Source organism: Taeniopygia guttata, chromosome 3 (genome assembly GCF_048771995.1).
Source record: "Taeniopygia guttata chromosome 3, bTaeGut7.mat, whole genome shotgun sequence".
In the NCBI taxonomy this organism is placed as follows: domain Eukaryota; kingdom Metazoa; phylum Chordata; class Aves; order Passeriformes; family Estrildidae; genus Taeniopygia; species Taeniopygia guttata.
This window is the reverse complement of record NC_133027.1, coordinates 102,320,015-102,336,432: the sequence shown is the minus strand read 5'-3', so window position 1 is coordinate 102,336,432 and position 16,418 is coordinate 102,320,015. Positions and strand designations below refer to the sequence as shown.

The 16,418-nt window shown below is 34.8% G+C and overlaps 1 protein-coding gene across 7 annotated transcripts in view; it reads right to left on the bottom strand.

Moving 5' to 3' along the window:
- Positions 1-16,418, bottom strand: part of SYT14 (synaptotagmin 14) — a 96,188-nt gene that overhangs the window by 40,633 nt on the left and 39,137 nt on the right. For 6 of the 7 annotated variants that reach the window (XM_041715418.2, XM_030269058.4, XM_030269059.4 and 3 more), the window contains one exon: positions 14,559-14,777. The exons of the other annotated variant lie outside the window; for it this stretch is intronic. In XM_041715418.2, the coding sequence (XP_041571352.1) occupies positions 14,559-14,777 (219 nt within the window). The remainder of the gene's footprint in view (positions 1-14,558; positions 14,778-16,418) is intronic. 7 annotated transcript variants of the gene reach the window in all.

Genomic DNA, 16,418 nt, shown 5'->3' with positions numbered 1-16,418 from the left:
AGAATTGCACTGCAATACAAGATGGATTCCTTACAAACACTGATGTTCAAATAGAAAACTTCAAAATTATTCACTGTGTTAAAATATTTTTATTAAAATGGCTTTTCAAATATCCTATATCTCATACTTCATATATTGCACTATTTTTGTTCTCTGGTATTCCATTCTAGTCTATCCATTCAAGTTTTCACACTTCTTCCCATTGCTTATCTTCCTATTTTAAAATTAATTCAAGCGACTTATTCTGAAAAATACTGGATCTTTAACTTCAAATTAATTTTAATTTTCAATGATTTGTTTGTTATCCCTACATAGAAGCACACATTACATTTATTTTTCAAGCAGAGCCCTTGTGAGGCAGAGAATGCTTTGCATATACTACTCATAAGAAGATGCATCACAGCCATGAGAATTAACATCACTATGGAACTTCAGAAAGTTACAGTCGTGTGAGACTTGCAGGAGCTTTTATCAGTGTGTGCTCTCATGTCCTAAGCATGATTAAGAAACCATTGCAAACCTATTAGTATTCATGGACTGAATACCCATAAGATGGTAAGATAAAGCCTTTCATCTGAGCACACCTTTTAGATTTCAGGTGTTGCTCATTTCTAACACCAAGAATTATTGTTTCATTGCATCATCCCCGATTCCAGCTATTTTTGGCAACTAATTAAAAGCATATGCCTGAACCTTTTATGTATTTTGCCCTTATAATGAGACCTATTACTCTGGCTTATTCCATCCTTTTGAGTTCCAAAGTATCTTTCGAGTTACCATGGATACAAGTGATATGCTTTCTCCCACAACTGCTTTGTGTGCCTTATCGAACACCAGAAAACTGGCACAGTAGGAATCTAAGGCATCTATACAGGATGAATATCTAACCCCTTTAAGTGTTTGTCTTCCTCTTCCCACTCCCCCCCAAAAAATAAGCCATATACTACCATTTGTAATGAAATAAACAAGCAGGTTCTTTTCTGTCTGAAATTCAGGAGTTTGCTCAAGGAAAATAAAAGGAAAAAAGGTACAGACATAAATGATTTTAATCTGACCAACACTGAAACAGTGTTGAAGTGAAAATAGAAATACACAATCATTCTGAGTTTGCTGCTTATTTTGAGTTATCAGAGTTTAAGTGTTTCTACATCAATATATCCAGAGAAGATGTAAAACACAGCAAATCTCAATGAGCATTTCTGAAAGGAGTTGCAGAAATATTGCATGCAACTCTGAGATTATGCATAAACTAGAGTAAATAGAACTCCCCTAAACTCCCTCTTTATACCAATTTCTTATGGACATTTTCAAATGCAGATTGCTTTCCAACAAGCTGGGAATAATTTGTACTTATTCAGTGTAGAAGAGGGCAGTTAAACAGATTTTTCCCATTATGCTTTTTGTATTCTGACCTCTTCTTAAAAACAAAAGACTCTCACTGAGACAGCAAAATTTACACAGTATTCAAAACCCAAGTGCTGATAGCCTAATCTGAATTTATGTGTGAAAAGTAAAGGGGAATAACCAGAAGGAAAAACAAATTATTGTAATACAAACTTGACTCAGAACTGTCTCCCAGCTTTCAATGCATTAAATAATTGGAAAGACATCAACTGCATAAAAGTGTCATGGTGGCAACTAAAAGCAAGAAAGACAGTGAAGATTGAGTAGGAAAATGCTGCTCTTGCCTCTTTTCCTCAGTTATCTAAACTTCTCTAAGTATTACAACAAAACACTCATCAAAAACACATACTTGGCTTCTTCACATCCACAGGCTCAACCCCGCTTTAAAATACAAAGAATGTGAAGTATATCTGAGCCAGAGACACTGATGCATAAACCCCAGACTCTTACCCTTGCCCATATTATGAAATAACTGCAACATTCTGCAAGTTTTCCAAAAGGTTCTTTAGTTTATGAAGCAAAGAAACATTAAATATTTTCATTTTTCTAACAGTGTCAATGTAGGCTAGACTTATATTTCCCCGGATTTCTTTTAACCTTTAAATTTAACTTCTGTCTCAAATTTTCTTTTGGGGACAAAACATTCATATAGTGTTTTTAGTGTGAACTTTCAACTAGAATTAAATCTCACTTCTTTTTTTGTCCCCTGAAAATTTCTTTTAAAAGTAACTAAAAGCTAGAGAACAAGGAAAAGGAACTCAAAATAGACTGCTACATTGTGGCATTTATGCTAAGTCATCTGTGTTATGAAAATATTACAGTTCTGCAGTTTTATGTCAGCACCACTTATAAAGAAAAAAAAAGAGCATCTGGAACTGTGGAGATATTTACAGAATAGCTCAGTACCCAGGCCAGTACACTCACTGTTACACATGCTATTATTTCTCCTCTGTATAATATTCTCCTGGATTATCTTCACTGGGCACAAAAACACACAAGAGATTTCCCCAGTCCTCTCTGAGAAGAGTTAAAGCACAAAGTAGTCTTTTTTTTGAGAAATAACTACTATTGTTACCATCCCTCTAAAGTTCTTCCTTTTCAAAATATTGAAGTTCTCTGGAAATTGCCACAGTAGTTCCCTAGGTTTCTGTGGCCAACAGGTTGCCTTTAACACTTATGGCAATGACTGTTGCTATTTCAAAAGATTTTCTTCTTCTAAAGTGCCTTCTCTTAACAGGAAAGAAACGGCACTAGGACAAGCATTATTGAGAGCAGTGCTTCCTATTGCCAGTGAAAGGAATTTCGCTCTGAAAACAGTCAAGAGAGCAGCTATTATCAAACAGCAGGATGATGAGTTTCTCTGAAGAAGAGCATTAGATGCCCATCTCTGAACAGATTAACTATTCCTCAGTTAAGAGGGAAAATGACCATCAACACAAAGCACCTGTTCAAACTTTACCAGTGCTACCCAAGAATTATCTGATGGCCACATTTTTGTGTGGATATACAATTCATGAACCAAGAGTTGAGAAGAAAAGAAAAAATATATATATCAGAGTAGTATAATCAACTTCATTCTCAAGAACAGCTTTTAATTCATACATACACTTGCAAATTTTCATGGGATTAATGAAAATTGTAAAGTCCAAGGAAAGGACATTTTCTCTCTCATTCTTATAATCTAAAAATAGTTCCATTCTGGCATGTACAGCATCTAACAAAGCCAAATACAAAGGATTCCAAGAAAAATAGTTTTGAGAAGATAGGAAAAAAAAATAATGCAAAAATTAGACCATTTTTCTGGTTTGTATCAATCAGATATTGAAAATAAGTGCAGTAGTATTTTTTTTTCATTTAACTCATCAAATTGCCACAAATTCTAGAGATGCAACAGAAACACTTGAAATATAATAAATCTTTATAAAATGTAACATAGATGACATCATACTTTTCACTCTAGAGTAGTGGGTTTATTCTTTTAAAATTCACAGAAAGAATTTGGGCAAAATTCTAAAAAGATACTGTTTTTAAATCTTACTAGCACAGTGCTGAGGATTTAAAAGCAAAGTTCAGAAGTCATTAGTTGTGCTACCAAACTACTGCCAGAGCAGAATGCAGGGATAACCAAACAACTGATCAGATATAACCACAGAAAGTTTGAGCAAAATCAAATACCATTACGAATAATATCTTCCTAGAAGATGTGAAGAAATTAGCCTGATCCCTAGAATAAATCTTGACCAATTTAAACCAGAACAGACACAACCCCTCTTTTTTTTGGCCAAAAGCCACAGGGTCAGTCCTGGCCTTTTGGTTGTGAGTGTGTTTTCTGGTACAGACGTCAATGCTTTGCAGCATCACCTGCTCAAATCACACACATCAGCTGTATTTGTTCAGGCTGAGCAGTTTCAAAGGAAAGAAATTCACACCTGAAGTCAGCCTCTTGAAGACATGATCCTTTTGTAGTTTCATTCTCCAAGATTTGGATTTTTCAGATACACATGCTCTTATCAGCTCTATTTTTAACCTGCTGCTCATATAGGATACTTAAAATTCTGAACATGTTTACATTATCCATCCAGCAGGCTAATGGAACTGCATACCAGACAGTCATGCATAATTCAAATCAATATCCTCAGGCTTGCAACTCTAAGTCAAAGCTGCCTTTAAATAAGCTGGGTGTGACTTTAACATGAATAAAATATATCTAATTTTTAACCTTTATCTGGCAAATTGTTATATTTGCAAAGGAACATGATAAAACTTCTTTAAAAATTAAAACTATTAGGAAATCATGATAATTAAAAATCTTTAACAAAATACTTTTAAGGACAAAATTACGAATGGTTCAACAAGACTGAAACCAAAGGTCAAAATGGAGAGCTGGGTCATTAGTATTTTTTTTTTTCAAGCAAATTGTACAGATATATACAAAAAAACACATGCTGCTGAACTACTAAGTGGTGAGAAGGTGAATGCAGCAGGATTTCCTATTTACATATTTAAAGATCAAGCTCTAATTGAATTGGGCATAGGTGACCACGCAGAAAATCTTATACCCAGTTAACCATGTCTGCTGGCTTCTCTCAAAGGACTAGAATCAGAATTTCCATAATAAAATAATTTTCCCTTTAAGTTATCCTGTATGCTTTCATAAGATCATGATTTCTTCATAGCAGATAATCTTCAGCTGCACTGAAGTGACCAGAAGCATGGCAATGACATTAGCTAAGCATCCATTTCCAGCTTGTAAATACAGTGTAGGAAAGGTAATTCAAAAAACCAATCCCACCCCACAAAAAACCAAAAGCTTGACCCAAAGTAAAAGGACACAAAAAAAAGAAAAAAAAAAAATTCTTCAAGTTGTATAACATATCATGCTTACCCTTTCCCCAGAGAAAATATTCTAACAAATCCTAAAATTTAGGATAACTTTGTAAGACCAGTGTTCCAAATAGCAAATAAGAACTCATTTTGCAAGAAAACAAATTATAGATATTTGCCTCCACAGAAGCAACAGACACAGCTTTATATCGTTTACTCAGATACAATATAGTCTCCAACAATATACTCAAAGTAGCTATGAAAATAGTTATCCTAACATAAAATACATGTTATCAGATTAAATTGGTAAGACTGTTCAATTTGTGTAAGGACAAAATATTCATTAAACCATTCCAAGAGAATACTTACAAGATAGTTATAGCATGTCTATGAAACTTATACATATGAATGAGGAAAATAATCTACATTAGGTAAAAACAGAAACAGAGTTCAGTTATAAAAAAACACTAATGCATTTTTACAAAAGAGAAGGTTAAAATGTAATGTGCTCAGAATATAAACAAACAGTTCTAATAGTAACGTCTCCTTAACCTACCGGGAAAATGCACAAGTGGGAGGCAAACTTTAGTTTCGGACTAGAGTTAAAAATCTTATGGTTTTAACCTTTAAAGATAAGAAAAATGCTCCATTTATCCACAGCTGCTATGGAGGAAGAATTGGTAAGCCATTCTTTTGTAATATTCTTATGTAAATTCCAAGATCAGGCTGGATGGGGCCTTGGACAACTTGATCTAGTGGGTGCAATCCCTGCCCATGGCAGGGGTTTGGAACTAGATGATCTTTAAGGTCCCTTCCAACCCAAAACATTCTATTATTCCATTCTACAAAAGCTGCTCTAGTTTTTAGTTCTCATATTTACCTAAACTGCTACTTACCTCCATTGTGCTAATCAAGCAGCATGACTATTCTCAGGAGGTAAGTAGAGTACTGGGTAAAATTCCTTTTCCCAATGTACCTAATAACAACTACACAGAGATTTCCAGTCAACTGTTCAATCTTCTTTCTTAGTCATTCCTTCTATGATAGAGCAATGAACTCTCAGAATCAGCAAAAGCACTTGGTTCATCAAGGAAATTATCTTTACTTCTGATATAGTTCTATCTGTTGTGTTTATATCACAAAACAGTTCTACATTTTATGAATGTAGAGCATCTATTTTAAATACAAACTATTTCAGTCACTATTTCAGTCTGTGAACTTTTCCAAGTTAATGATCCCATAAATTCCAGATTCGAATAGATAAGAGAGGTATTAAAAGACTAAGTTTACAATAAATGGAAACTTTCCTGTTATCATTAATGTATGATTTACATCTCTTCAGAGATATCACATTGCTAAGGGTGACTTTCTTCAAAGCCTTCACATAAGTGCAAGGGTATTCCTTCAAAGAATTGAAGACGCTGGTAGGAGGAACCTAATTTGAGAGATTGCTTTGCTCACTTCTACACATCATGAGAAAAAGCCCTTTCCTATTGGAAGACAGTTTTTCCTCCTCTTTGGAGCTCCTCTAACTGGAAAAGGAATTTTTTCTATGGAAAATCTTGTCATCATCCCTAACTCTGAGTTTTGTTACTAGGTTTCTTCTCTCAGCAGTAGATGATATGCATACTTAAACAGCATCTTTTTCTCCCCAGCATCTCTCATCACAGGGTAAACCCATGATTTCAGAATTACCCAATTTCATTCTATCCAGCACTTTCATGTGCTTCCTTTGGTTGAAAAGACTGTGCACAACTTTGAGACTACCTATCTGGCTTTTAAACTCACAAGTCCTCAATGTAAATCCATTCTCTTCCAAACTGTATTTCAACTCAGACATGGATCTCATTTGCATTTCAATCCCTGTTTATGTCTTGCCTCCTCCATAAGATTCCTCAAGAAAATTTCATGAGTAATACTGAATAGCACATGTACTTTCTACCCCCATCCATGAATTCAGCCTATTCCAGGACTCAAGAATTTGTAAGTATTATGTATGTCTGCTATTCATACATGTAAATAAGCTAACCTCAACATGATCATAGCCCAGTTGCTTACAAAAAAATATTCTTTCTATCAGGAACTTCTCACAAGACAAGGGGTTATACTTTATTGGGAAGGAAAAAAATATATTAATTCTGCAAACCTGAATAAAAAACAGAGCAGGAGTTAATCTTTAAATCATCTTAGTGTCTGCAACACTCAGTTGAGTATATTTTGTGGAAACATGCATCAAAATTTCAAGCACTTAAGAGAACTGTCTTCCACTATTACAGAAGAACAATAGAGGTCTGTCATAATGCACTAGGAAGCTACTTTGGAACTCAAAAAAATCCCACTAAACCCCAAGTAAAAACCAGGCTAAAAAAAACCACAAGAAAGCCCAAACCCACAGCATCAGAGACACTAAGTAGAAAGCATTGCAAATAAGGTTAGACACTATTCTGCATGTCCTTGAATTACAAAAGTATCTTTTTTACAAAACTATCCTTAAATATTCCCTTGATATAGCAATGGATTCAACAGCCACATTCCCCCAAAGCTTAAAAATCCCAAGATACCGTCATTCTCTGATTTTTAAGGGCTAGGAGCCAATGAAGATTTGTTTCAATTAACCAGAGGAGGCAGACACACATGATCAGGAATCAGAACTTTGTCTCATTAGTATTGCATCACTGCACTCTCCTGTACACTACAGGAAGATTTTTAATTACTCCTAGAATAAAAAATGTCAGGGGTAGATGCCCATATAATAGAAGAACAAAAATAAGGAAGCTGCACCAATTAAAGAAATACTGTAACTAAAAGATCCCCCAAAATCTCCAAAAAGTACATCAATAACATGAATTGATGGTACACAAGTACTATCAGATAAAAAACATGAGTATGAATATCAGGAGTATTCACAGCTGCAACATGACTCAGTCTTCCAAATACACTCTGAAGCATTTAGAAAGACTGCTCTAAAGGTGTCTTAAGACTTGTCTTAAATCTCTTCATTAAAGACCCTTTCAAAGTACCTTGGATGTACTATTTGAAGCCTAAGCCTATCCAAAGTTCCAGGACAAAAACAGTATTTACTTCCAATAGGCCTTACACACCAGAGAAATCTCACAGATAATCTGACAAAGACACCTAAGAAAAAAGTGGGTGGCCACCTTTTTCACTGAATTTATTTATTTATTTAAGGCCCATTAGAAGAAAAAGAAGAGAAATGACTATTTATGATTTAGTATTCAACTGAGCTTTCAGTCCTCTAGTGTGAATACCAGCACACAATTCTTTTCCGTGGCAGACATATTTTTTACTTGTAATTCTTAGTATCTGAAGCTTTGAGAGAGAACAATTTTGAGAGAACTCTGTGGCTTTATTTTGCTGAACACAATACAGCCATACAAAGGCCCCCACTCTATAATTTCAAAACAGTAGGTTTTCATTCACACTCTGCTTGAAAAGAGATCTACTTACGCACGATGACAGAAACTAAACTGCAAAACATGTGGTTATCATGGAATTCATGGAGTGATCCATTGTTCCTCTATCAGCCTGCCCAAAGGCTGTCACCTCAGCTTGGTAAGTCTGAAGAAGTAGGATCCTGCTTCACAGAAAGTATTTACTAATGAAAACTCGCCAGGTTGCTTAAACAGACTGGGGAGATTCACCTCTACACCACTTCTGAGATGCTCGTGAAAGAGCTTTGCGTGTTTACATTGGAAAGATACTAAGAGGAAATCTCTATATATACTTTAAGTAATTCAGTGAGGAGACTTTTCCTGAGACATGAAAACTAACAAGAGAGAAAAAAAAAAGGCAAAAAGCTGCATAAAGAATCAGATCCAAGAGATTCCAGAAGAACAGTCGCCTTCACGTGCAAAGATTGACACTGAGGAATAAGGCAAACATATGTCCACAGACACATCAACATAAAGTGCCGAAAGCCTAGAGAAGAATAGAAGGGGAGAAGACAAACTACAAAAATAACCGTATTCTACCTTCACAATATGGAAAAGATGGATAAAATCCAGTAGCATATGCCTGCTAGAGCAGCAGATTCTCATTTAAGAGAACTTATGTTTTCTCGCTGCCGTCTTTTAGTGCTTCCATATGTTTCAAAAAAACCTTGTGAAATGTAAGGCTCTTGGGCCAATCTCAGAAATAACATGTCTTCAGCCAGGGGGCTTTACCAGTTGAGAAGTTAGAAAAAGATTTTAAAACAGGCTGGAGATGGAACCTGTGGTTGTACTGAACTGGTAAACTATAGCTAAACATAGTATATGTAAGTATGCTAAATAAGCAAGTGATCTTACTCCTTTTGCCTTCACTAAGTGACTTATTTTGCCTCAAAATGGGATCAGTTCTCCTTGCTTGCTCCTAATCAGGAATTCTGCACAGCCGTTAAAGAGGTAATGGCTCTTTTAAGCATATCACAAATTAACTATGAAAAAATCCAAACTGTTTTCTTCTACTTTTCTACTCTTCTCATCTCAGGGGATTGAGAGACTCTTGATTTCAGAAACAAAGAACTATCAATAGTCTTTGACATCTGCCTGCAAAACTGTAATTTCTATTTCAAAATATAATTAATATGATATATTGAAATGCAATTTTAACTAAATCCTAACATTTCTAAGTTTAAGAACATGAATTTTTAGGAATTTAGGTGACCATTTCTTTAGAGTAAATAAATTGCCTATGAAGCTTATGGAGATACTAAAAACACAACAACTTGTCAGTATAATGCTTGACTTTTCAAAATTCAGGAAGCAGCCACTACTGGAGACAAAGAGGCCAATTCAATATAATACTGTCTCTCTTTTTGAAATTCAAGTTATTAAAAAGGTATGGTCCATTTAAGATCCCAATACAGATACTAAAAGATATTTCTATTATGCAATACAAAGATTGCCAATTTTAATTTTAATGCCAATTTTAAATATAAAGTTTACACTTCCTTATCCCTTAGATCCCTATTTCAATTAATAAACTCTTCGTTAGCAGAAATATAGTGCTGTTTTTCTTGCTTTCCCCCCCCCCTTATTTTTTATTCTTTGTTTTCTGAAATAAAAGTGTAATATTACAGTCCATATTAATCCCCTCTTCCAAAATATTACAGATAGCTGGAGCACATAAAGACAATACTACATATTCAACACTGAAATGGTAGGAAATAGTATAAGAAGTAGGATACACATTATAAAAACCTAAAAGTAAGTTTAGTCAGGAAAAGGAGCTCACTTTAGGAAGTATCCACACTTTACTGGGTAATATTGTAAAGCATAAAAACAATATTATTAGCAAAATTAAGATATCAAATTTCAAGCTGACCCTGGAATTCTGGACCTATGCACAGAGATTGAGCCACACATCCTGTAGTTACACAGCTTCCTCTTTTCTTAGATTAAAAACTTTTGGTCTTTTGTGCAAGAGCTGAAAATTTCAGGTGGAAACCTCTGTACCATTTTACTTTTAATGTTGATATTTGTCATCAACTTCATTTTCTGTTGAATTATGTTTTCCTTTAGTGATATTCTGGAATTAAGCCTGTCCATGAGGGGTTCACTGCAAAAGTGTTATATTTACAATGGCTTACAGTCTATAGAAATACTTGCATCCAAGCACAGCAGTAATTCATTTTTCATTTTATGTATCTATATGTAAAACATGTAAAAATCGAAATGCATCAAATGTGCAATACAAATATACCAAGTAGGTCAGATATTGGCCATAAGGAGGTAATTGTGAATGAAAATTTGAACCCTTGAATTGCACAGAATTACTAAAAGTGCTACTAGAACATTACATCATGAAAATACACCAACAAAGCATGCAGAGCATATAGCTTTCTTCATTTTAGTATTAAAAACATTATACAAAATGCCATCTGAGTTCGATACAAATATGCTGAAAAGAAAGATTAATATGGCCATCTAGAGGAGAAAAGAATGCTATGAAAACATACAACACAATTTTTCAGGCTTCAGAATATGATGCTTTTAGAGGCATTCAGCCAGAAAAAGGATGTAATAAACTAATTACAGAATTCATAATAAGCAAACTTTAAAACAATACATCCAGACATTTCAGTGGCATGACTGATGCAAACATATTAATATTAAACATTTTTTTGGCAAGGCAAGCAAAACATACATGGTGTATTAATAAAGACACGATTATGCTTTTGTCTCTTTGTTTAATTTTGTGTGTGCAGAGTTTAGTACACACACATCTAAACAAATTTAAAGAGACAAAAGTTCAGAGTAAACAGGTTTTGGTAAAACCGTTTATTGACTCCTTTAAAAACACACAGCTCACTGTTGCAAAATAGAACTGGAGAGAGAACAGCTGCTGAAGATAAAATTCAGCAGAAAAATCCAAAATTTTCTGAAAACTAAATATCATTTCATTAGTCATACTACTCTATCTTTTATGGAATTCATAGAGTCATAGAATCATGGAATGATTTTTTGTTGGAAGGAGCCTTACAGACTGCCTCATTCCTCTGCCCTGGACAGGGACACCTTCCACTTGACCAGGTTGCTCAGAAATCCACCCAGTCTGGCCTGGAACACTGCTAGAGATGCAGCATCCACAGCTTCTCTGGACAATCTGATCCAGTGCTTTGCTACCCTCAAAGAAAATAATGTTTTTCCTAATATCTAATTTAAACCTATTCTCTTCCAGCAGATCTTCTAGATCTCCTTAAAACCACTGCCCCTTGTCCTTATTTTAATGATCAGAGGCTGCTTTACTGGCAACAAGCAGGAGGAAAACAGAGGTGAGACAAAAATTAATTCTGTCCTCTCATCACTTCACTTTAACACTATCAAGTGCTATATGCTCAACATATGGACTGATCAGTGCCTTGCAGTGGAAGCACAGCTGAAATGTTCAAGAGCTAGAAGCAGAAATGATAAAGCACATATTTGAAAACAGAAGCACACAAAGTCAAACGCAGTGGCAAATTTTTCTCATATTAAACAAAGTACATAGGAAAACACTACTTGTTCCACAGAAGAGTCAAGAAATAGTTCTATCATCTGCCTTTACACTTTTTATAAAAATAATTAAATGCCCATAAAAGCCAAGTATCCAACAAAAAAAATCAGCATTGCTATGGCATCAAGTCTTCTACAGATTTTTTTCCAAGTTTAAGGAACAGTAAAGCTTTGCATTTTTAACTGAAACATCTGGAATGCTGATGCTTCTCCCTTGGAATCAGATTTTTAATGTCTTCTGTTAAGTGAACTGTTTCTCTGAACACATATGAACAGCTTGGTAGTAATAATCTCTCCTTTATTTCTGATTGCAGGACTTCTTCATGAGGTTTTCACCTCTTTCCATCAAAGTTCTATGTTGGACAGCTTTCCCTCTGTAATGATCATCACATAAGGCATACACTGTCTCTTCCTCTATTCTAAAATATTTTTATCACTGTGCAAAGATTCTTTGAAATAATTTAAGAGCATAAAAAGTACTAACAGTAATTATTCTAGCATGCCAACTTCAGGTCACTGAGAAGTGAAAAATGTTAGGTTGTTAATCTGCTACCATGTCCAAAACTTTTCTTAATAGTATTGAACATAATTTTGTTGAGAAGAATGGATTAATAAAATAACACAAACTCCTAACTCTAATTTGCAAGCATTTTGCCGAACATACGGTGTAGAATGATTGCAAGCTGTCAAAAAAATAACACTGTTTATTCTCCATTCCTTATAAAATGTATGAAGAGAATGGTCGCATAAGCAGCAGCAAAATCAAAATAGTGACATTATTAAAGTTTTTGTACAAGTAGAAATACGTGGTTAAAACAATCTAAATTTTTTATTTAGAATATTTTGATAGCTTTTGTTTTAGAAGTTTTTTTGCTTCCAAACGCTGAATGTTCTTTCATTACAATACATTTTAAAATGGCATTTATACCCAGCCTGCTCCCAAATGGAGACAGCATTGAAAAGGAATAGCACCTGGTGACAGATATATTTAACAATAGAAGAATAACAAAAAACGAGGAGGGGGTAGCAACTGTAACTTTCTGCATGCAATATTTGGACCTGCCAAAAAGGTTCTTTTGTCTTAGACTGTAATCCTGATACAGATTTCCAGACTGGAAACTATCATTCCCCCAGGATAAAAATCAGAAAATATAAATTCTGATTAATTAAAAGGATGGTAAGGAACACAATCATTTTAAAAAGATGGATAAAGGCTAGCACAATGCCTTTGAAGTTTAAATCCTATAGGACCAAAGTAAAAAGCTCAGAAGAACGCTGGACTTTTCACTGAGAAGATGAACTAGATTGAACAAAAAATCTGAGCAGTTACAAAATAAAAAGAGGAATGGTGTATAACTATGGCTATTTCAACCACTAGCCTCAGTAGTGTGCAGAGAGAGAAATACCTTATTCTAGATAACTGAAAGGAGTCTTCCTGCGTAATTCTTGTATAATTCATATCTGGTATTATTTGCTAATCATTTTTCCATCTCCTGTTAGTAAACATCATCATTCTTTCCCAACAGTGACAGCAGCCATAAGAAAACCTAAGTATCTTATCTTTCATATTCTCCCCACCAACACTGTTGAGAGACCTCAGTAGATATCAAAACCAAACATACTTTTACTGTGCCTATTCCTTCTCCATCACAGTGTTCAAGGATCAGTTTTTACCACCTGACCTCACCTCTGCATCTCCTTCACCATGTGCTGAAACTCAGACTACCAGCCTTCCTACAATTTAACAACAAAGGAAAGAAATGAATTTTCTGATGATCAAAAGACAATCCTTTTACTCTGCAACTTACTTGAAATATGGCTTTCATGTCCTTCAAGTCTTGGCTTGGAATCATGAATGACCACATACTCATTTCAAATTTCAACAGCAGACTTTTATATAATTTAATTATATCAAATTGTAGGAATTGTAAATTTTTTCAAGCCCTTCTGGACTGTATGAAACATTTAAGGTGGAATATCTTTTCATTATATGTATCCACTTTTTATTAGAAAACATCAAACACTAAAAAACTTTTGCATGTTAGCATACTAAAGGAAGACCAAAAATACCTTACTATAATATGGCATCTGTATCAGAATCTGACTTTTACCTAACTCCCATAAAAGTTGACTTTTCATGCTTGAAACTGGCTATGGACACAGTTCCCACACAACTATTTTCAAATACAAAAAGCATATAGACAAAATATTGGCAGCAGAATTCTCAGCCTCTACATCAAGCTGTCACCCCAACTCAAAATAAAGAAATATATAGCATGTAAGAAAACATCCACTGTTTAAATTCGACTTTTAGCACCATGGAAAAATACATTAATCTAATCTTTGTAGCAATTGCTTTCTGTCATTTCAAGAGAAGAAAAGATACAGAACATTCCAGCAACACACACTGCAATGAACATATGCAGGGTAGCCAATACCCAATTCCATTTACTTTGCTGTTAGAACAACTTATCAATACAGGAATAACATGTCTTCTTTGTATTTATAATACCACAAATTCAACAAAAGTTGCCATGTTTCCTTCCTAAATGAAAATAGCTTAAATTGCCCCAAAAATGAAATGAATAATGATAAAATTAAATGAAACTTAATATAACAAAATATTCTATAATTCATAGTATTTCTGGAAGAATGTATACAAGTGTGTGCTTTTCTTTGGTTGTTTTTTTTTTTGAGCATGCACTAATACAAGAGGTGTCTGGATATTGCAGACATTGACTATTTGCTAGCCAAGCTGCTCTTGTCTAGGACTTACTTATCCAGAACGCAATTCTGAAATTTGGAATAAAAGGAATGCTTTTAAATCACTCTTACCTTCATCTATTGAGGCTTCACTACTGTATCCATCATATTCTGCAGACAGGGGACTATATTTTTGTCTGGTTTCCCATATATAGTTTTTTTGCTGTCTGCCATCCACCACTGGCAGCCTGGAACTCTGGGTTCTAGACAAGGCCTCATGATATTTACCCAGTGCTTCATCTTCACTCTCAGATGATGAACCATGCTGGTCTTTACTCATATAAGAATTGTCTGTTTGAATAAAATAAAGCAAATCGACTACAGCTCAAAATAGAATACAAGAAAATAACCATAAGAGGTTATCATTGAAGATATTTAAGCCATTTCAATTAAAATTTCTGTAATATTTTAAAATATCTTGTTGTAATTACAAGCATTGTGATTTTGTAATTGCTGAGAGCTGTACTCATTTTCTAGAAGACCTGAAAGATCATTAAGCCCCAAAAAACCATACTAACACTTATTCAACAGAAAATAGATCAATTTATGTAAGGCGGCACATAGACATTCTTGAAACCCTTCATTAAGTAGGAAAATGTTTAAAATAATTTATGTAAAGTAAATCCAACACTGCTGCAATATTACATTTGGATACCTTATGGATCAAGCAAGCAGCTCCTGATCCTACATTCCCAGCTGATTTTTGCTGTGAGCATGTAGCATAGCATAGTAATGAAACTGATTTACAAAAAGAAGCCTACAACAAAATCATCTTTAGGATAGTTATGCCAGTAGTGCTTAAACTCACAATAACAAATGGGAAAATGCTAGTGAAAAATGTTTGCATGCACAATTTTATTTAACTTACAATAAACAGCTCCTTGTTCAATGACTGAAATTAATGCAGATTTTTACTGCAGACATCTGGCAATAGCAGAAATTACATGGGAAAAAAAAAATCTATCTAGTTAATTCTTTTATAGCAGTTCTGTAGTGCCTACTCCTGTGGCCAAAATTTTCCAACTACATCTGAAGTGTGACTTCCTCCCACAAATCAAAGATTACCTGTATTTTTATTTCTGAAAAGGGAAGATTTTCTCCTCCCTTTTTCCAAAGTTCAAATGGATTCTGCCAAATTTAACATGCCTTGCAGAGGTTCTGTAGATCTCAGATTCTAATAGGCATTAAGAATTCATGTAAGCTCAGAAGTCAGCATTACCTCTACTCTGAGGGCAAACCTATGCAATATGATTTGCCAGTGTATTTCCATTACCAGCAGAGCTTTGAGGTGCCCATAATGCTGTTTCTCAGCTCCTGAATCTGAGGGAATGTTGTCTAACATGCTATCCAATAGGTGTTACACCACAGAAATCTCACAGGTAACACGCTCAACTGCTTCTCCCCGCCCTGCTTTTATGCCCTCAGCTCCAGGTCTGCATTTCCACTTCCATTAGTGCCTGTCTTCATGCCCAGTCAGTCTCACTCCTCTGGCTGGGTATTCCTGCTAAAAGAGAGATTCATTTTATTCAGCCAGTTAAATTAACTCAATGTATGCCAAACATCTAGACCTCTTTTACAGAACAGTGTTTTCCTCTTAGTACTACAGAGGTCTGTTCTTTCTACTTTTAGGAATCACTTCCTGTAGAGGTCTTTTTCTCTCTGGTACTCATACAGAAAAAGATCTCTGCTGCAAGTTTAGGTAAGAAATCTTTTGGAAAGTTACATTTATACAAGTAGAATCCTATGCCAAGTTCCTGTCTCTCAGCCCCATACTCCATGCTCTTGCTCCAAACACCCACTTTTAGTTTCTTATTATGATTTCCTCTATTCTCTTTGGCTATTCAGTCCCAGTCTATTTACTTGCACCTAACCAACTACTCATGTAACCTGGGTCTTTCACCTTCAGTCTCTCCACCTTCATATGAAATGATC